Raw genomic sequence first — 21,400 nt, forward strand, 5'->3', positions numbered from 1 at the left:
TGTAGCAACCAATCAGATCTCTGCTTTCATTTTCCAAAGGTGGAATCTGATTGGTTGCTATGGGTAACTAAGCGTTTTGGGGTTTTCTTTGCACCTATTTTCTTTTCCCCAGTGAGACCTAAGCTGATAAAGTCTGCATACATTTGTTGCTCACCCTACATAATACATATATGCATAATAGTAGTGACATCTACCCCAAATACTACATCCTATTTCTTTATAGACAGCACGCCATCTATCTCATCCCAGAGAGCAGCGCGGCCGTGGGAGGAGCTTATTAGTACGAACAGGCCTGCCCTGGACGTGCGCGCTCCTCTGCACGCACAGTATGGAACGTCGCTCCACGGACGCGCGCGTTAACAGTAAGATGACGGCGAGTCTCACGTAAATGACGTACTTCACAGTATGCGCGTTACGTTGACGGAGGGTTTTTCTTTTTTGTACAACTTTATTGTCCAACAAAGAGAAGAACAACAACAACGTTAGCAGCGCTCCCAGCAGTAGCGCCAGTACTCGAGGGCAAATGCGAGAGGAGGCGGGAGAGCAGCCGCAGCAGTAACCGTTGGACCCGGCCGGCCTCACCATGAATCTGTGCGGGAAGGAGCTATCCAACCTGCTGGGCATCATGACGGAGGAGGCGTGCAGTAATACATTCGAGGGGCTCTCCACTGCTTTCCACCATTACTTCACCAAGGCCGACCACTTTCGGGTGGGCTCCGTGCTGGTGATGCTGCTGCAGCAGCCCGACCTCCTGCCCACCTCCCCGCAGCGCCTCACCGCCCTCTACCTGCTCTGGGAGATGTACCGCACGGAGCCGCTGGCCGCCAACCCCTTCGCCGCCATCTTCGCCCACCTGCTGAACCCCCCGCCGGCGGAGGAGGCCGAGAGGCCGCTGTCAGGTGAGCGCTGAGTGACTGCTGGGACTTGTAGTGCGCCGCAGACCTTCCTGTATGCTGTGTGAGAGGACATCATGAGGGTCCCCAGACCCCCCTGGCACCAGCTGGTTTGTATGACTGCGCAGCGAATGGCGTCCATTGATTGTCATTGTTTGGTTCACACCGCGGACATTTATTGCGTATGTTCCGTGCGTAAAAAAAATATGGCAGCATGTTGTATTGCCCCGCGTATTCCGTGCGTGCAGCCATGTTGTTTTCTATGGGTGCGTTCACACTAATACTCCATATGTGCGCCATTTTTTACGTATGATGCTAGGAGACATGAGAAGTAAACAAAACGGCGCAGGACGATGTGTGCAAAATACGCCGGCTGTGCGCAGCGCTCTGCATCGGTAAAGGCGCGCGCCAGTGACTGTGTCTTCTCTGTGTACTGCGCAGCACGTGTATTGTCTGCGTGTGATATGCTGTCATATGTGCGTGTGATTCGCGGGCGTGCGCAGTGCCGTACACAAAACATACACAGCCTCTGCTGGCAGAGCATATGGCGGCTGAATGTGTAAGACGCTCTACGGCCGGCGGCATGAGCCCTAGAGCGCTGCTATTTGTACGCAGTGTATTGCCGTACGGTCGTGTGCGCCGCCTGACTCCGCCTCCTTGTTCTAGTCTGCCGATTATTGTATTCTGTGGTGATAAAACATGGCGGCGCGTGCACAGGTGCGTTTCATCAGTTTGTCTTGCGGCTTCTGCTGGTACAGATTACAGGAACCCCGTCCTCTGCTTTACCAGCCGTAAACTAAGGGCCCTGTAACATGTGTCGCTCAGAATGCGGACACGAAACAAAAGTGTGCGACGATCAATACATGTAAACGTGAGCCGTCGTGCGCTTTACCTGTGTTCCGTGTCGGCCGCCATAAGGATCACCGGCGGTTCGCTCCCTTCTGGCTACGTATAAACAGTCCCTGCTCAGCACATCACATAGGAGTGTGAGCGCGAAGTGCGGCCGCTCTCACAGACGCTTTACCACAACAATCGCGGTATAACGCTACCATCGACTTCAATGGGGCCTTGCAGACAAACATTTGGTCACGATGCTTTCCAGCGCCGTGATTTTTGAGTGTTTTGCGCTCCCCCTTTACAATGATGGGGTGTGCAAAAGCATGCTGTTAGACAAAAACTAAAGTAAAATCGCTGCGGTGTGAGCGGCCTTAGGGATTCTCAGCAATGATCTGCCTGCCTAAACATTCTGCACAAGCGCGAACGAACTAGCGGTGACGTCACTAGCGCATTCAGCAAGAATCGCCTCGTGTAAAAGGGGCATCAGTGCGGGGAGCTGTGTCATACCCGCCTGTTCCTGCGCTCCTTCCCCCTGTGAAGTCCTCGCGAGAACAGCAGCTTAGCCCTTTCCAGAAGGGGGAGCACTCTCATAGTGATGGTCACGCTGCGTCTGAGCACTCTGACTTCTCAGGGGGACCCAACACACCGCTCCCTGGACTCTAAGCATCACAACTATGGGGCTTATACGTGATGACCGTAAGGCTAGGTTTACATGTAGTCTGCACCTAAATCTGTAGCTGGTGTCACTCGCTGAACAGGAGAGGTTAAATCTGCAACACAATCTGCCCCATTTTAGCCCAGAGCTGCATTTACTATTCTACAACTTCAGTGCTGTAGTTCCCTGGGTTTGTACACTGTTTCCTAGTCTGTACACTGGCCTGTATAGTAGTCACGTGTGTGTGTGTAAAAAAAACAAACAAAAAAAAAAAAACCCCGCCATACACAGAGCATGCTGTAGTTTGCAAAAACCGCACCACAAAAATGCCACAAAAACTTAGTAGTGCGTTCCATAGCCTCCTGATCACCTGCAGCTAGCCTGGAGGTGCTGGATTTTTTTACTTAACCCTTTCCAGTCCAATTTGTATCCTGGTTTTCCTAGGGGGCTTACTCTTTTTCTGCCGCTATACAACGGCGCTATATGCTGGCTAAAGCCAGTACTGCATGACGTGACACGTTAGATAGGCTCCGACAGCAGAGAGGCTGGCAATATACAGTAAGAGAACCCTGACAGACGTCTTCCAACATGGGAGCTGTACAGCCCTAAATCATAATGTCTTCAGAGGTCAGACAGTGGATTGGAAAGGGTTAAAATAAAACTGTCAAAACCGCCAAAAACATAGTGCTTTTGGGAAAATGAGTGACACTAGTCTAAGGCCATTCTCACATGGCCGGGAAAATTGCACAGGATTTGTGCATTGCAAGACACACAAATATTAGTAGGAAATAAACCCTATTCTGCTGAATGGGGTCGTACACATGAGCGATTACCCCCTCCCACCCCTACATCACATCATTGTAAGGCGAGTATACGGGAAAGCTTATTCGCCTTCAGTCCTAAGCCGCTTTACCTCCATTTCTGTATTCTCTGTCTGCTCTGTTTAAGGTTCGGTTCACATTGGTTTCCATTGTTTAGGCCCAAACTGCACCCAATGGAAGCGTTTACCATCCTGGAGGGTGTCGGGCTTCTGGCATTGTCCCAGACCTCCTAGTGCAGCATGCTGTCCTGTGCTGGATCTGTGGCCGGAGCCTCCAGGGCAGATGGCAACATTGTTTCGGTTTTTGGTACTAAAGCTGATTTACAAATATGATCCTTTTTGTTTGATATATAAGCAGTAAATCGTTGTCCAGAGGCGTTTGTGGCTGTATTTAGGGGGCGCACTGCACATTTTCTATTAAATAGTAAATTATACAAAAGGTCTAATAAACGTACTAAACATAAATGGTAAATGTACTCCTCCCAACAGTTCTGTAGAGTGTTTTTCATCAAGGAGTATGCAAATTAACATTAGCATACATAGTATGCTAGGCTGAAAGATGACAAAAGCCCATCCAGTTCAGCCTGTATCCATCACCCATGTTGATCCAAAGGAAGGAAGAAAAAACCCCAAAATGAGCTAGAAGCTAATTTACCCCATTTTGGGGGAATCCATTCCTTCCCTACTCCATAGTGGCAGTCAGAATAATCATATGTGATGTAAACATGTAAAAACAAAGCAACTCACTATGCAAGAAACATTCCTGTAACTTCTAACAATGCTTCCCTGCATGACTGGAGAACTCAAGGCATTCTAAACATATTTTACATGTAATTTACATAGTGCTCTGCACATAAGGTTGTGATGTCACGCAGCTTAACAAAAAGATGGATGCAGTCATATAGGTGACTGGAACCCAAAGGCCCATTTAGACACAACGATTATCGCTCAAAAGCCGTCTTTTGAGCGATAATCTTTGTGTCTAAATGGGCCTTTAAACAAATGCAAAGATAAGCAGTTGGCTGCTTGTAGCAACCAATCAACAGCTGTGATTTTGCAACCTGCATTAGGAAAACCACACAGTAGTAATGCCCCAGAGTAGTATTCTCCCCTTTTATGCCCCATCCGTAAAATACAGGGGGCTACGCTGCAAGGAAGTGGCTGTAGTACATAGAGGAGACCTCCAGAGTGTGATGGGCATTAATAGAATGTGTTTTCGCTGGATTGGCCCTTTAATATATTATGTGATTTTTTTTTTTTATTATTCCCCCCCCCCCCCCCCCCCCCACTGCCACCAATGCTTGGAGTACTCAAGAAACTCCCCTTTAACACTATAAGGCTGGGTTCACATGTGGGCATAATTGCCACAGAGTTTCCATGCAAACTTTCTGTACAGAAATTTCGCCTGCGACTTTAATCCCGGAATTAGCCAGCAAAAGTGACGTGCTGCGCGGAATACAAAGATGCAGCATGTCAATTCTTTCCCCTTTTCCGCGGCGGCCTCTCTGTGGGGAGAGATGGCCAAAACCTGCTGTCTTGCATTTCTCCCACGGAAATCTCGTGGTATTTCCATGCGATCATTCTGTAAGATTTCCACGGAATTTCTGTCCCATGTGAACCCAGCCTAAGATTTCTACTGACAGAATATACTTTGTATGAAGAGTTTTAGTGCTGGATGAAGCATATCTGTCAGACTAGTTCAATTTGTAACTCGTATGCATATCTGTAATTGTTGACGGGCTGGGTCAGTTTCCGTTATCGGAGTGATTACTGTGGTGGTATGATGTGGCACCATACTGATTTATTACTGTAAATTTCTTATTTCCGCAGGATTTTTACCACCAATCACTCCACCTGAGAAGTTTTTCCTCTCGCAGTTAATGCTTGCACCGCCAAGGGAACTATTTAAGAAGACTCCTAGACAAATTGCTGTTATGGATGTGACCAATATGGCCCAACCTGTGGACATCAGCGGACTTCAGTTAGCACTTGCAGGTAACATGAGCTTCATCAGGTCTCCCAGCATGCATGTTAAGCCTGTAGATGAGCTACTTTAACTAGTTGCACTGAAAATCTAGCTGGTATTTCAGTGTCTATAATACACTGGCAAATCCTGACCAGACCACAGATCTGATTACCTAAACTAACAGCATCATAAGCATTAGACCAGTCAGATCGGGACTTTTGGCTTATTACACAGACCCTAAACTATAAGGCCATAGATATCTATGTAGATAATTGCTTATTTACATGAGTGTATATTGGCCCCGTTTTCACAGCTGGCCGATATACACGACCATCTGGATGCATTGGATTCCAATGCATTAGTTCAGATGGCCGATTTTCGGGTGCGTAAAAACGGTCGGCTGGAAAAGAGCGCATTGCAGTCGGCCGTATTTACACCGTTTAAGAACTATCTTTTGGCCAGAATACGACTGCCAGTCCCATAGACTCCTTTTGGGAGCTGCCAAAAAAGGGGAGGGGGAGGGAGTTTAGCAGAGGCCTCCCTCTCGCCCTTAGAATGCAGAGTATAATGGGGATGTATAGAAGCTGCAGAAGGCAAACGGTGCAACATTTTTAATTAAACTCTATTGTAAAAATGATTGTCAGACCAAATTACATGCCTTTAAATCCCCCCCTTCCCCACAAAGGTGTCAATTTTTCCCTAAGGGTATAGACACTTGGCTGGTTTGTCGTGGATTTCACTCTTTCAATTGAATTCACATGGAAGGGGTGAAATCTGCACCAAAATGCACCTTAATGTTCATGGACATAATAAAACTGCATTCCAGGATCACAGTATGAAGACAGGCTCTCCTCCCTGACAGGCTTCTTCTACCCTAGACGCCTCTGTAGTTAATATGTCCCTCTCTGCCTTCATGTGTTTTTAAAGGGGTTCTGAGCTGTAAGAAAGCAGCTGAATAGATATTAAACTGGAACCGCTGGTACTTTCTAATATACCGCGTACTCTTCTCTCCTGATCTTGTACTTACTATGTTGCCTTTTTCCTGCTAAAACTAATCCTGACATTTTGAAGGGTAAAAGAAATGCTTTTGCAAGTCACTTATTACTTTTATTAATTCATATTCTTTTCTTTCTTAGAGCGGCAATCTGAGCTCCCGACACAGAGCAAGGCCAGTTTCCCAAGCATCCTAAGTGATCCTGATCCCGATTCTTCAAATTCCGGATTTGATAGTTCGGTTGCTTCACAAATTACTGAAGCTTTAGTTAGTGGCCCAAAGCCACCCATAGAAAGTATGTGTCATTCTTAATGTGAAACTTAATTTCTGTAATGACCAATGCTAGTTGATCTTAATGTTTTAGCACTTTTAGTGTGTGTGTGTGTGTGTGTGTGTGTGTGTGTGTGTGTGTATATGTGTATATGTATATGTATGTATATATATATATGTATGTATATATATATATATATATATATATATATATATATATATATATATATATATATATATATATAAAAATTATAAATTTTCATGGAAAGGAATAGGACCTATAAAAAAAAAATGATGCTGATCTTAGGGCTAAGCTACTTGAGTGGCTGCCTTATGCCATCTGTTACACTTTTTGCAGCTTAAGCCAGTGGGGTTTGTCGGACATTATTGTGAGCTGTTGTATTACTCGTCCATTACGGTGTCATGGTTTCCTTTATGAATGGAGGTCATAATGTCAATGTGAACAGAACTATAAATCGGTATCTGTAAGGACTGGGCAATTAAACAAATGAATTTAATTTGCCACTTCACTGTCCTATAAGTCTGTTTTTTGCTGACCATGAAGAGGAGCAGAAGCACCGATGACAATATCTGTCCCTCTGCACTGACAGTGGGCCAGGCAATAGGCTGATGGAGATGGCCACTTAGGATCCATCGATCGACTACTGATGACCTATCCTGTATCTCATCATAGGTCATCAGTTGAAAAAGCCCGGAATACCCCTTTGATCTGTATAACCTGGAGGAGAAGGGGAAAAGGGGACATGATAGAAACTTATATGTTACAGGTGTAAATAAGGTTCAAAAGGGAGGTGAAAGTTATTTGGAAACTGACCGCAAGAACAATCTGAGATTACTTGGGGGGCGGGAGGAATCAAAAGCAATGTCAGGAATATATTATTTTACTGAAAGAGTAGTAGATGGTTTGAACAAACTTCCAGTAGATGTGGTTGGAAAGAAGCCATTGGGCCTATCCTAAGAGAAAGGGGGAGGGGGACTCTTTCTGCGATTAAATTTTCTATACTTAGAATTAATACTTAAAACAACTTTATTTTAATAGTCATTTTTCGATATTACATTCCCTTTAATATTACAGCATAAACATCGATATGGTGCTACAAGTATTTTAAGATTTAACCAAAAAATGTATACCGTATTTTGCAGCGTATAAGACGACTTTTTTTTTTTTTTTTTTTCTACAGCGTATTGCCGGCGTATAAGTCGACAGTTGGGGGTCATCTTATACGCCGGAAAATACGGTACTTCAGACAAATTATTTGTTACTATGTAAATTGTATAAATTTTGGTTTTGACAATTGTTCTCTTTCAGGCCATTTTCGACCAGAGTTTATTCGCCCTCCTCCACCTTTGCATATCTGTGAAGATGAGCTTGCTTGGTTGAATCCTATCGAGCCTGATCATGCCATCAAATGGGACAAATCAATGTGCGTAAAGAACAGCACTGGAGTTGAAATCAAACGTATAATGGCCAAAGCATTTAAAAGCCCCTTGTCCTCTCCTCAGCAGACGCAGGTATTAATGTCTTGTTTCAGGAATTGCATCCAATTTATTCACTGTTCTTAAGAGATGCCTGGGCTGTGTTGTGTAGATTGTTTTCTATGGATTACACTTTTCCATGCTCTGTTGGTCCTGTCCATGTGACAGATGGTTTCTTGTGAGAAACTACATTTCCCACAAGCGCTTCTCATCATGGCTCTCTGCACCCTTTTGTGTAGTGCTGACATTAACTGCTCCTCCAAAACAGTGATTTATGACTAAAAGAAAACCTGTCTTTCTTGCCTATAGCAACCAATCACAGCAGAGCTTTCATTATGTATTCTGCTCTTGAAAAAGCTGTGATTGGTTGCTACAGGCGATATGTTTTCTTTTAGTGTCAAAACACTTTAGAGTGGAAAAAAAATGTAACAAGCATTTTATATACAGAGAAAATAAGCCCATTTTTATCCAACAAATCACAGCCATTCAGTGATGTCAGTCACTGAATGGCTGTGACTGATTGAGCTCCGGCTCTGATTGGCTGGTGCTCGATCCAATCAGAACACTAGTTACCGGAGGCAGGGTAATTCAAAACCAGAAAGAAGAGAATCCTCAGTCAGGCTGATGCAGCAACCTGCCGCCACGGCAGAGACCAGTGCGAGGACCCTGACGCTGGCGGCTAGGTAAGGTCTTCTGTGGATTGGAGACTACATTTTGGTCGGCCTCGAGGTTAGATCAGAGGTGTGTGTGTGTGGGGGGGGGGACAGGTTGTGGATAGCCTTGTTAATGGCAACTGAATAAGCTGGGCATTGGGTAGCTAGCCAAGAGATTGGCAGAGGGAAGAGGTAGGAGTTCAACTCTTATTTACTTCATCAGGGTTTATTTAAAATTGTAGTGAGTGTAGCAATGCTTTGGACAGAGCCCTTCAGGCTAGTTGCAAGAGCACATAGATGTAAGAAACTTGATAGAAGGCTAAGGGTGGGTATGGCTAACCTATTCCCCCAGTCCGCACCGTTTCAGCATCCAGAAGTGGCTGAGACCTGGAGTGTCTTTTTTTTCTGTTTGATACACTGTTTGGACTGTGAGGATCTGAACTGGCACACAGCAACCCCAGCTTCTACCATCCAAAAGGCGAGTGGGGATATTGCAGTAGTGTAACATGCTGTGAATTTGTTTTTGTTTTGTTTTTTTGGACCCACCCCCACCCCCTCCATCTCGCAGCATCGCGGCATGAGAAAAATCACCTCTGTAAATACACCTGTTGCAAATATTGGTTTCTATTTTTGTGCGTCTTGCAGCACACAAAATGTGGATGTTTTTTCTCGCCTGTGTGAATGCACCCATGTGGAACATCAGAGCACATATGTGACCACTGCTCCGTTAAAACACCTACAACAGTGGGGACTTTGGACTCCCATTATAGTGATCGGAGAAGCCCCCAACGATCATACATTTATCACTTATCAGGCAAATGCTGTTGATGGGATAACCTCTTTACTTATGCGTTGCCTGGAATTGGTATTAACACTTTCCTTTCTTTCCTGCTTACAGCTACTCGGGGAGTTGGAAAAAGACCCCAAACTGGTGTATCACATTGGTCTCACCCCTGCTAAACTTCCAGATCTGGTGGAAAATAATCCCTTGGTTGCCATTGAAATGTTGCTAAAATTAATGCAGTCAAGTCAAATTACAGAGTATTTTTCTGTTCTGGTTAACATGGATATGTCACTGCATTCAATGGAAGTAGTTAACCGGTGAGTATTGGCATTTTTATTAACCCCTTCGAGTAAAAGAGCACACGTGCACCCTCCGGTGCAAGGGGGGTTATGAAGTAGGCTAGAGAGTCAAACCTGCTCCAAACCTGGCAGTTGTCAGCTGTGTGTAACCGCTGAAGGCCAACAGCAACGGCCACAATTGGCTTTGACGCCAGTCGCAGCCATTTAATACCTTAGATGTTGCAATCAATGCTGACAGTGACAGTGGTCTCTCTATTAACAGAGAGCTCCTACAAATGGTGTTTTCATAATGAAATCTGTTAGGCTGCTCTCACACAGGTGTCTGTGTGTTCAACAGCGGTTTTTAACGCACTCCATCATTGCAATGCGTGATGAGGTGTGTTTAAAATTGCTGAAACATAATAAAATAGAACGGACAGCATGCGAAAACCGCAGAGTTAGAAATCCTGTTTGACCGCTCTTCTGAGAAGCCATGTTGTAATTAATGGAGGGTTTAGCGTGACATTTCAAACTCCATGCTAAATGCTATAAAAACCGCTGGTGTGAGAGCGGCCTTAAGGCACTTTTTCAAGTGTTGGTGTCTAGTGCGGCAAGATCCTTTGTAGCTTTACAGCTATTATCGTATCCCTGTGCTGTTGTTTTTATTTTGTTTTTTTTTCTTTTCTGCTTGACCTGGATAGATGAAACCTGTTAAAATAATGGGGCTTATTTACTATTCAAAATACGGCCGTTTTCTGTTGCAAATGATGCCTGAAAACAACCTTGCATGTTTTGTGCCACACTTAGTATGTTTTAGATGCTTCCGGACAGTTTTTCTAGCTTATCCGAAAAAGGTGTGGTCTAAATTGTGCTACAATTTTGGTGCCTTTTTTTGTCATAACAGGTGATGTAAATTTAGACTAGACAGACTTACTATCATTCAATGAAGTTACTGACACATCTTAAGACTGTGTTCTAAGTTTACTCTGTTAACATTTAGGCTGTATTAGTAATTAAGCCCCCATAGTGTAGCGATGCCGTACACCTCTCAAAATGTTGCTTTTATGTAATCAAAAGATTAAAAGTAGATACAGACATAACAGCAGGACCTTCACCATTACAGCTTCTTCCAGACCATTAATGAACTGGTGCCAAAATGCCGCACCAATGCGGATTTTGACTGTTTTGGATGCAGAAACGCTGTAGAACTTTCTGCTGTGGAGGTTCTGCAGCATGTGCGCCCCATGTAAAGCTACCCTTGGGGTTTATTCATGCAGTTCATGTATGCTGATTTTCTTGTTAATTTCAATTGGCAGGCTAACTACAGCAGTTGATTTGCCACCTGAATTTATCCATCTTTATATCTCCAATTGTATATCCACATGTGAGCAAATTAAGGACAAATATATGCAGGTAAGTTAGTTATGTAATGAACTGGAATGAGACCGTCTTATAAAGGGCAGTCTTCATAGCTTCGGAAAGAAGTGGGGCTCATGTCCACAACCAAGGTTAGGGCTCATGTCCACAACCATGTTTTCACTGAGTATCATGGTCACGTGATACACAGTGACTGGAGTCAATGAAAGTCATTGATCCATGCACACCAGTGTGTAGACACTGCGTATTGATACGCAAGAGAAATAAATCGCAGCATGATATATTTCTCTGCGTACGTACACAGCGTGAGCCCTATACTCTTTTATTGGTAGCATATAATTCTGTCCGTATGCAATACGTTGCGTATGGGCAGCGCTTCCATACACATCCCCACTCTGAACAGAGCGGGGAAGCGTATAAATAAATCCCACTAAGCATGTCCATGAGTGTGTGATACATGGGCATCCACAGTGCCATACGCGGCCTCTGCTGGCAGAGCGCATGGCCGCTGAATGTGTTAAACGCTGCAGGGAGACCTGCTGTGTTTTATGCATACAGCTGTTGGCATGAGCCCTTGGACTTTTCTTTAATGTTTTTTTCCTGTATTCGAAGTGAGTGTTCTGATAAAGTGTGAAATCCCTTAGATCAGTTTCTTAATTAAAAAGGAGGCCTGAACTTCATGTAGCTTGAGTTGATAAATCATGTTTGTGGCCACAAGTCTGTAAGTTGTAAATATTAACGGCCTTATTTATCAACATATCACTTTTTTTTTTTTTGTTTCCCTCCCCAGAATCGTTTGGTGAGATTGGTGTGTGTGTTCCTCCAGTCTTTAATTAGGAACAAAATAATTAATGTCCAGGACTTGTTTATAGAGGTACAGGCATTCTGCATAGAGTTCAGCAGGATACGGGAAGCAGCTGGTCTGTTTAGGCTCTTGAAGACTCTGGATACTGGAGAAAACCCAACAGAAGCAAAACCCGCCAAATAAGTCCCATTCATTGTGCGCTCTCAACTGATCTTCCCCTCACTTCTGTTTATGACACAAAGGGTAGCGATACTTTTTGCCATAGACGTGTGTGTCTCGTTCCATGCCGATGGCGCTGTGTGATGTCAGCCTGAAGTCAGACTTTGTCACTTTTGCTACGTGTCTAGACAGATTAGACTCTACTCCTACTTACATAGTACAACTGACCTATCTGTGAGGGGAGTTTGTTCCTAAATTCAGGAAAATGGATGCCGTTATCTGCAAGTAGTACCTACCGTAGTTGGAAGAGGTTCCCAGATGTTGTCTTTGCCCAGTCTGTATGGGTCAATTGAGGTTTCCACGATGTTGTATATATTTTAAATGTGCATATGTAACAATATCTTTAAAGTGCTCTAACCTAAAGCAGATTTCAGCCTGTAAATACCATGGTTTGGATTGAAATGCTAAATACTCCATTGTATTGTTATATTAACAATAATGCTTGTGAATTGCCTAGGTTCCTCGAGCCGTTCTGTAGTCGTCCGGGAGGATGCCGGCAGTCGGAGTGCCGCTACTCTTCACCATAGACTTGGTCATTGTGGTCTGAAACAAATGTACAGTATGATGGTAATCTATAACATGCAGATACAGACACTATTTCACTATGAATGTGGCACAGGTTATATTGCTGGGTACATGGAATATAAAGATTCATGACTCGGGTTGTTTTTTTGTTTTTTTTTAAGTTGGAAAACCACCATACAATATTACCAAAATATGCTAAAGACTTGCAAGGTATTGTATGTAGTCTGCAAAGTGGGGCTTTGTCATGTTAAATACCATATTACGGATTTATTTTTTGTTTTAATAACCTGGTTTGTCCTGAAGGTCGGTTTTTGTTCACAGAAATACAAGAACAATTTTATTAAATGAAAATTGTAAAAAAATGTCTTGTCAGACTGATTGTGAAACTTTGACTTAAGCACAGCTTTTGGGGGAACTTTACTAGTGTTCCTTTTAGTTAGAGCCTTGGTGGTAAATCTACTATGTTTCTGCGGCCTCAGATGTGACCCAATGATGGCATACACTGATCAGCAAAAGCATTGAACCACCCGCCTAATATTCTGTAGTTTCCCCTTCATGCCACTAAAACTGCTCTGGCCTCCAAAAGATCTCTGAAGATGTCCTGTGGTATAGTGCAACAATACTTTAATTACTTGACGAGATGGGACATACAGTTACATCCAGGATTTGTATGGAGGGGGGATTTGCAGTCAATCCTGCTCCATACAATGCGGGTGCTAGCTGTATACTCCATAAAAACAAAAACCCCATTACCCCCTCAAAGATGGCGGAATAGTGTTTTTGTTTTTTTTTCCTATTCTACTCCACTTAGTGTTTTTTTTGTTTTGTTTTTTTTTTTGTTTTTTTTACATTTTTCAGTACATTAAATGGTACCATTGAAAAATACAATTATCCTTGGAAAAAAATGAAAATGAAAAAAATAAAGGGCCATGTTCTTAAAGTCAACAGCAGATCTTTTTAAGCCCTGTAAGTTGTGCAGTGTGGCTGCCATGGATGGGGCTTGTTTTCCAGCCTTCTCTTACAGATTCTTGATAACATTTGGATCTGAAGAGTTTGAAGACCAAGTCAACACCTTGAACTGTCATGTTCTTCAAACTGTTCCTGATCCATTTCCAGTCTGGCAGGATCAATCCTTGTGCTGAAAGGGGCAACTGCCATAAAGGGGTTACTGGGTTTGCAACAGTGTTTCAGGTACCTGTCAATCTACCATGCACGTGAAGAGCTGGACACAAGATTTCCCGGCAGTACATTGCTAAGAACCTCACACTGCCTCTCCTTTTTTTTTTTTTTGCAATTAGTAATGGCTTAACCCCTTAGTGACCAAGCCTGTTTGCGCCTTAATGACCAGGCCAAATTTTGCAAATCTGACATGTGTCACTTTAACATGGAAAAACACCAGAAAGGTTTTGCATATCCAAGCGATTCTGACATTGTTTTTTCGCCACATGTTGTGCTTCATTTAGGCGGAAAAAATAGACCGATAGAAATTGTGTTTATTTATTAAAAGCGCCAAAATTGGGAAAATTTTGAAAAAATCGTCATTTTTTCACATTTCCAACTGCAATATCTTAAATATGTGCAAACATAATATAGAAATTTTTGCTAAGATTTATATTTCCACCCGTTTACTTTATTTTGGGCGCACATTGGAAAAACTTACGTGTTTTTTTAACTATTTAGGAGACGTACAAATTTACATTACTTTTTAGCATTTTGAGGAACACTTTGTTTTCCTATACCAAGCCGAGATTGGAAAGGCTCATGAGTGTCCGAATAATAGAAACCCCCACAAATGACCTCATTTTAAAAACTACACCCCTTAATGTATTCACTGAGGGGTGTCATGAGTATTTTGACCCCACAGTTTTTTTTCAGGAATTAATTCAATTTAGAGGAGAAAAAGTAAAATTTCATATTTTTGCAAATCTGTCATTTTAAAGACATATTTTTTTCCTATAGTTTACATTAAAATCAGGATTTACACCCCAAAATGGATACCCCTATTTCTCCCGTGTTCAGAAATATACCCATTGTGGCCCTATTGTTATATCTGAGTCCACAACGGGGCCCAAAATGAAAGGAGTAGTCAGTGTCTTTCAAAACAGAAATTTTGCTTGAAGTCCTTTTAGGCCCCATAGCACACATGTAGAGTTCTTGAGCGCCCAAAACCATAGAAAACCCCCACAAATGACCCCATTTTGAAAACTAGACCCCTTAAGGAATTTATCTAGGGGTGTACTGCATATTTTGACCCCACAGTTTTTGAATGAATTCAAACCAAGCAAAAGGAAAAAATTGTGATTTTCGTTTTTTCGGCAATTCTGTCATTTTAAAAACAGCTTTTTTTGTACAGCACACATATGAAGGAAGACTTACACCCCAAAATGGATACCCCTGTTTGTGCTGTTTTCAGAAATATACCCATTGTGGCCCTAATCTTATGTCCGCATGCACAACGGGGCCCAAAATAAAAGGAGTAATCGGTGGCTTTCAGAACATAGATTTTGCTTGAAGTCCTTTTAGGCCCCATTGCCCACTTGTAGAGTTCTTGAGCGCCCAAAACCATATAGAACCCCCACAAATGACCCCATTTTGAAAACTAGACCCCTTAACGAATTTATCTAGGGATGTACTGCATATTTTGACCCCACAGTTTTTGAATGAATCTAAGCAAAGCAGAAGGAAAAAGTTACGATTTTCAATTTTTTTGGCAATTTTTTCAATTTAAAAACTGTTTTTTTTGTACAGTGCACATAGGAATGAAGACGTTCACCCCAAAATGGATACCCCCGTTTGTCCCGAGTTCAGAAACATACCCATTGTGGCCCTAATCTACTTACAGGACGCATGGCAAGGCCTATAAAGGACGGAACACCTGTTGGATTTTAGGGCACAACTGAATAAATTCCAGGCCCCATTGCTTATTTGTACAGAATAAAGATTGACTCCCTAAAAATTCCCCCCTCCCCCTCCGCGCCCTTTTTGGCGTTCGCAAATCTTAGATAAAAGTAAAAATGTGAACTGTGTAGTATTTCCGAAGACAGGGGTAATTACGGAGGCTGGTTGGAATGGGCCCATGGGGCAATAAAACCGGGTATCCCCCCCCCCCCCCCCTCCTCTCATGCTTTTTGGGGGTATTTCATGACCTCAGTGGCGGGTATGGGGTGTAAAAAGTGGCGTTCCGTGAGTCTCCGTAAGCTTGATGAGGTGCGGCGGTCTCACACAGAAGGCGCTCAACAAGGTGCTCCTGGAACTGCAGGAAAGCGAGCGTTCCCGGGGCTTCTTGTAAAATACGTATCACAGGTAGCGGTCTGAATAACGCCGGGCTCACGCGGGTGCAGGCGGAATCCGCTTGCGGAGGCCTGCAGCGGATCCCAGCTGTGAGCCCGGCTGTGACCCTGCGTACGGCTGCGTAATGTACTGCGCATAACTGCGTACTCACACAGGCGGTCATGCACAGTACACCTTTGTTTGTATTTCCCGCACCATCGCTTAGCGATGACACAGGTACCCGCAGCCCGTATACAATGTAGTTGCGTATGGACTGCGGGTATATCCGCGACCATGGAGCACAATGGGCTGTATGTTGCCGATATCCGCAGTAAAATAGAACCTGCTGCGTTCTCTTTTCTGCGAGTGGATTACGCAATTCTGACCCGCTAATGTGAGCGGAATTGTGTAATCCAATGCGATTGATCTGCGTAATACCACGGATCAGACGCATGCGGAATCCGTAATTCCTATCCGGTCATGTGAGACCGGCCTAAGGTAGATCGCTACCTTTTTATCACGTGACCGGGGACCGCTCAACGAGGCCACCCGTCACTGCTCCAGGCTCTCTGTGACCGTTGGTCGCTGGGAGCAAGGAGATTTTAAGTTTCCTGGGCCCCCCGACTCCTGTGCATGTGTCCGGCTTTTTGCCGGCAATCGCATGTGCAGAATCCTGGAAGGTCCACGGAGGAAGATCGCGTCGGGATTCAAATACGCAGGCCTCCGGTAAAAAGATTCATCTCCTCTCACCGATCGCATCGGTGAGGGGAGATGAAACTTCAAATTTTTTTTTTTACTTTTACGTGATCGGCATTATTGGATAATGGCGAACACGTGACCAGGAACCGCTCACCGCGGACCCCCATTAAATCTCCATGCTCTTGGCTACGTTTTGTAGCCAGGAGCAGGGAGAATTTAAATTATCCTGGCAATCCACAGCTTTTGCGCATGCGCCCGCCATTTTGGCGACGGGCGCGTGTGCAGAAGCTGTGGTAAGGTCCGCGGATAAATCTGGGGGCCTTAGGTACGTACTTTCATCCTCCCTCACGGATATGATCTGTGAGGGGAGATGAAACGTACGCTTTTTAAACTTTTAAAAACTTTTTTTAACTTTTTTTTTTTTAACTTTTTTACACTTTTTTCTCACTTTACATGATCACTGTCATCCATTGGATGACAGTGATCATGTCCCCGGTATAATCTCTCTGCTCCTAGCTACACATGGCAGCCAAGAGCAGAGGGATTTTAAATTTCCCGGGGCTCGAGCCCGTCTGTTCACGCACCCGATGTCAATCATCGGGCGCGCATGCGCAGACGGGGATTCGGGTCCCGGGACATCGGGACACCGCTGAGGACTGGGGGTGAGTATTTTCACCTCCCCTCATGGATCCGATCCATGAGGGGAGGTGAAACTGACTTTTTTTTTAAACTTTTTTTTTAACTTTTTCGCGATCGCCGCTAACCATTGGATAACGGCGATCGCGGTACCGGGGACCGCTCACCGCAGTCCCCGCTGACATCTCCTGCCTCCCGGCTACCTACAGGAGCCGGGAGCCAGGAGATTTTAAATCTCCCGCGCCGCCGGGCCTTCTGCGCATGCGGCTGACGTAATGCCGCCTGGCGCGCATGCGCAGAAGACCGGCTTCGGGCCCCGGAGCGGCAGGAGAGCGGGGAGCAGCGTGCCAGACCTCGGTGAGTAATTTCAGCTGCTCCGATGGATCCGATCCATCAGAGCAGCTGAATCTTTAACTTTTATGTACTTTTATTTACTTTTTTTGCGATCGGCGCTATCCATTGCATAGCGCCGATCGCAATGCCGGGGGGGGGCTCCGAACAGCCCGGGATGACAGCTCCATGCTGTCAGCTACCTGCGGACACCGACAGCATGGAGCTGTCACGTCCACAGCCCGAGGGGCACTATTCTCTGCAGGAAGCATGTTTTTACGTCCTCAGAGAATAGAGCCCACTTCGGGAGGACGTAAAAACACTATGGGCTGGTCGTTAAGGGGTTAAATCACCCTCTTTTTGCCATATCTATAATAAAAATCTAAATCCTAAAACAAAAATACATATTATTTCTCTGCCCATAAAAGACCGTTCTATCAAAGTAACGCATATACCCTGTATGGTGAACATCGTCTGAAAATAAATAATGCCAGAAATGCACTTTTTAGTCACCCTGTCTCCAAAAAAAAAAAAAAAAAAAGCAATAAAAAGCGATCAAAAAGTCATATGTATTCCACATTAGTATCAATGTAAACTGCAGGATGTCTTGCAAAAAATGTGCCCTGGCACAACTGTGCCAATGGAAGAATAAAGTTATTGCACGCAGACGATGGCGGCAGAAAATAAGTAGTACAGCAAAAAAAAAAAAACAACTATATAACGTAGCATAGTAATCATACTGATCCCTACAATAAAGTTCTCATTTGTGTTGCGGTCTGTGCGCCATAGAAAAAAGAAGCAACGAAAGATGTCAGAGTATAATTTTTTTTTTCTTTTTTTCTTTACCTTTTCTAAAGCTTTTTCAATACATTGTATGGTACATTAAATAGTGCCATTGAAAAATATAACTTGTCCTGCAAAAAACAAGCCCTCAGACATCTGTCAATGGATAAATAAAGGAGTAATGATTTTTTTTTGAGAGGGAGGAGGGAAAAACGACAATGGAAAAAAGAAAAGGGCCGCATTCCTAAGGGGTTAATGATCCTTTGCGTGATAGGAAAAAAATTGTCTTCTCCCCACTGCACACACAGCTTCGTTTGATGTGGCAATTTGTCAAAGCCCCTGATCACAGTGGAGACTGCTTAAACCTTATATTATAACCTGTCCAAGTCTGATTGACGAGAAGAAAAAGGCAGGCATGTTTGATGGACCTCAGATAAGAGCGCTCATAAGGGATGCCCACATTGGTACAGCAGTGAATGCGGCCGAAGCTAGAGCTTGGAATACTGGAAATAGGAAAGCGGACAACTACCGAGAGATTGTGGAGGAGCTGCTCTTGGGGTTTCAATGACTTGGATGTAAAATGAGCACCAAGTTGCACTACTTACATTGTCACTTGCGCCAGGCTGGGTGATAGTAAAGAGTAAGGTCAACGCTTTCATCAAGATATCAAAGTAATGGTAGAACGCTACCAATGCCAATAGGACTCCAATATGATGGGAGATTACTGCTGGAGCTTGATGAGAGATGTTCCAAACACTGCATTGCAGAATGTTAACCCCTTAGTGACGGCACCATTGCCTTTTTACGTCTTAGCTAAGTGGACTTTAATCCCCAAGGACGTAAAAACATGCATCCATTGGGGATTAAAGCCACGTGGGCTGAGGGAGGATGTGACAGCTACTGAAGGTACCCAGGAGATGTCACCGGGCATCGAGGTTGCCGGTATCATAGAAAAGTTAAAAAAAAAAAAAAAAAAAAAGAAGTAAGTTTCATTCTTGAGCATTGTTGTTTATTGATTATCATTGTCGAATCCTGCTGGCTGCTTCTACTGCTTGCATACAAATTGATCAGCTTGGTGCTTGCAGGAGGGGTATAGCTAGTAGGAGGAATTAACACTTTGTATGATTAGTGTCGCCTCCTAGTGGTAAAAAAGCTATACCCAAGGTTTAGCTGTGTCCCCCAATGAACAGGACAAGAAAGAGATTTTACGGTAAGTTCTTACTAAAATCTTGTTTTTTCTAAAATGGAGCATAGGCGTTACAGCATAGAGCAGGCGTATGCGCTACTGTTTGCTAGCAGTTAAGGTATTGATACAACAACTGTGTCGGAAGAAGAGCTATTTTTCGACAATGACAACTCTACCGCTAGCCCTATGGAGGTTGAGGAAGGGATTGGGGCAGCAGGGCCGAGTAGTGTGGTGCATTCCACAATGTGGAGTTCCGCTAATTTATTTTCACCCCACATCCCCCAATTTACTGCTGCTCCAGGCGTTAATACGGATGTCGGTAATTTTGCCCCCTTTAATTTTTGTAATTTGTTAACCAGTGACAGCATCCTAGAACTTATTGTCCAGCAAACAAATATTTATGTTGGGCAATATATTACAGAGCACGCCAGCTCTGTATATTCTAGGACGTTGACCCCATAAATGTCCAAGAGCTAAAAAGAAAATCGTGAAAAAGTCCTCAATACGGTCCTATTGGTCCACAAGGGCAGTTCATGCAACCCCTATGTTTGCATCAGTAATGTCCTGACACAGATTTGAAAACATTATGCATTTTTTTCATTTTGCTGATAATGCCCAAAATCCCCCTAAGAAATGACCCATAGTATGACAGATTATGTAAATTGAGGCCCCCTAATTAGCCTATTAAAGAACTCTTTTAAAAATATTTATACCCATGAACAAAAATCTGTCCGTGGACGAGGCCCTTATGAGTTTTATGGGCCGTCTATCATTCCGCCAATTTATGCCATCTAAGTGCGCTAGGTATGGTGTAAATCTATACAAAGTTTGCGAGAGTGCGGCTGGCTATACATGCAATTTCTTTTATTTATGAGGGCAGTGACCGTCAACTAAATCCCCTATCTGTTCCGAAAATATCGGCACTAATTAAAAAATTGTATGGATGCTCATGGGCCCGTTTTTACATGAGGGGTACCATGTCTATACAGATAATTACTACACCAGTCTCCCACTGTTTAAAGCATTACACGACGCAGATACAGGGGCCTGCGGAATTGTGTGCAAAAACACGATGGGATGCCCACAACCCCTGGTGTCCAGATGCGTAGAAAGGGGGCGTCTTACAGACTGGCAAATGACCTTCTCCCTGGTCGTGAAAGGAAAGATATTTTTCTGCTCTACACCGTGCACACAGACACTTCCATTGCAGTGAGGGGGCTGCAACGGAGAAAACAAAACCTGTCTGCATCATGGATCACAATAAATTTATGGGGGGTGTAGATGTGTTGGACCAGGTGCTTCAGCCGTATCTTGTGAAGCGCAAAACCAGGGCATGGTATAAAAAGGTAGCGATCTATTTGATTTAGATCGCTACATATAATGCATACATAATTTATAAAACATCTCTGGGAACGCTGAGCTTCCTCCAGTTCCGGGAGCAGCTTGTAGAGCACCTTTTGTTTGAGACCACCGCAGCCCAGGAATCATTACAGTCCAAGGAGATGCGAAGGCTCACAGAGCGCCACTTTCTGCACCCTCTCCCTGAGGCTGGGTTCACACAGGGCGGATTTGCCGCGGATTGCCGTTGCATATCCGCACTGCGGCAAAACCGCTGCGTTTGCAGTGCAATGCAGCACAAATGAGATTTGCCAAAAAGCTGTTCTCACAGGACGGATTTTTTCCGCACAGCCGCAGTGCGGATATGCAACTGCGTCGCGGTTTTAAAAGATGCAGCATGTTCAATCTTTGGTCTTTTCCGCAGCGCTTTTTTGTCCATAGACCTCTATGGACGCAGCCAAAACCGCACCAAATACGCGACAAAAGTAGAAAAGCGCTGCGGAAAAAACCGCGTGGGGATTTTTCCGCACGAAAATCCGCAGCAGAATCAGCAAGAGTGAATTTTTTTTTTTTCTTTTGCAACTG

The 21,400-nt window shown here is 44.0% G+C and overlaps 1 protein-coding gene across 1 annotated transcript; it reads left to right on the forward strand.

Annotated features, from left to right (window-relative positions):
• The first annotated feature begins 438 nt into the window (after positions 1–438).
• CNOT11 (CCR4-NOT transcription complex subunit 11) lies at positions 439–12,929 on the forward strand. Its single transcript, XM_066577721.1, has 7 exons — positions 439–899; positions 5,036–5,200; positions 6,308–6,460; positions 7,766–7,968; positions 9,484–9,686; positions 10,964–11,060; positions 11,815–12,929. The coding sequence occupies exons 1-7, from the start codon at positions 584–586 to the stop codon at positions 12,010–12,012; spliced, it is 1,335 nt and encodes a 444-aa protein (XP_066433818.1). The 5' UTR covers positions 439–583; the 3' UTR covers positions 12,013–12,929.
• The last annotated feature ends 8,471 nt before the right edge of the window (positions 12,930–21,400 follow it).

The sequence above is a fragment of the Eleutherodactylus coqui genome, chromosome 1 (genome assembly GCF_035609145.1).
Source record: "Eleutherodactylus coqui strain aEleCoq1 chromosome 1, aEleCoq1.hap1, whole genome shotgun sequence".
NCBI classification, from domain to species: Eukaryota; Metazoa; Chordata; class Amphibia; order Anura; family Eleutherodactylidae; genus Eleutherodactylus; species Eleutherodactylus coqui.

Bases quoted from the DNA above. Each gene is read 5' to 3' on its own strand.
- CNOT11 (XM_066577721.1), top strand. From the start codon at position 584: ATGAATCTGTGCGGGAAGGAGCTATCCAACCTGCTGGGCATCATGACG. The intron at 5,201-6,307 runs GTAACATGAGCT...TTTCTTTCTTAG, and splicing joins ACTTCAGTTAGCACTTGCAG to AGCGGCAATCTGAGCTCCCG. The intron at 9,687-10,963 runs GTGAGTATTGGC...TTCAATTGGCAG, and splicing joins TCAATGGAAGTAGTTAACCG to GCTAACTACAGCAGTTGATT.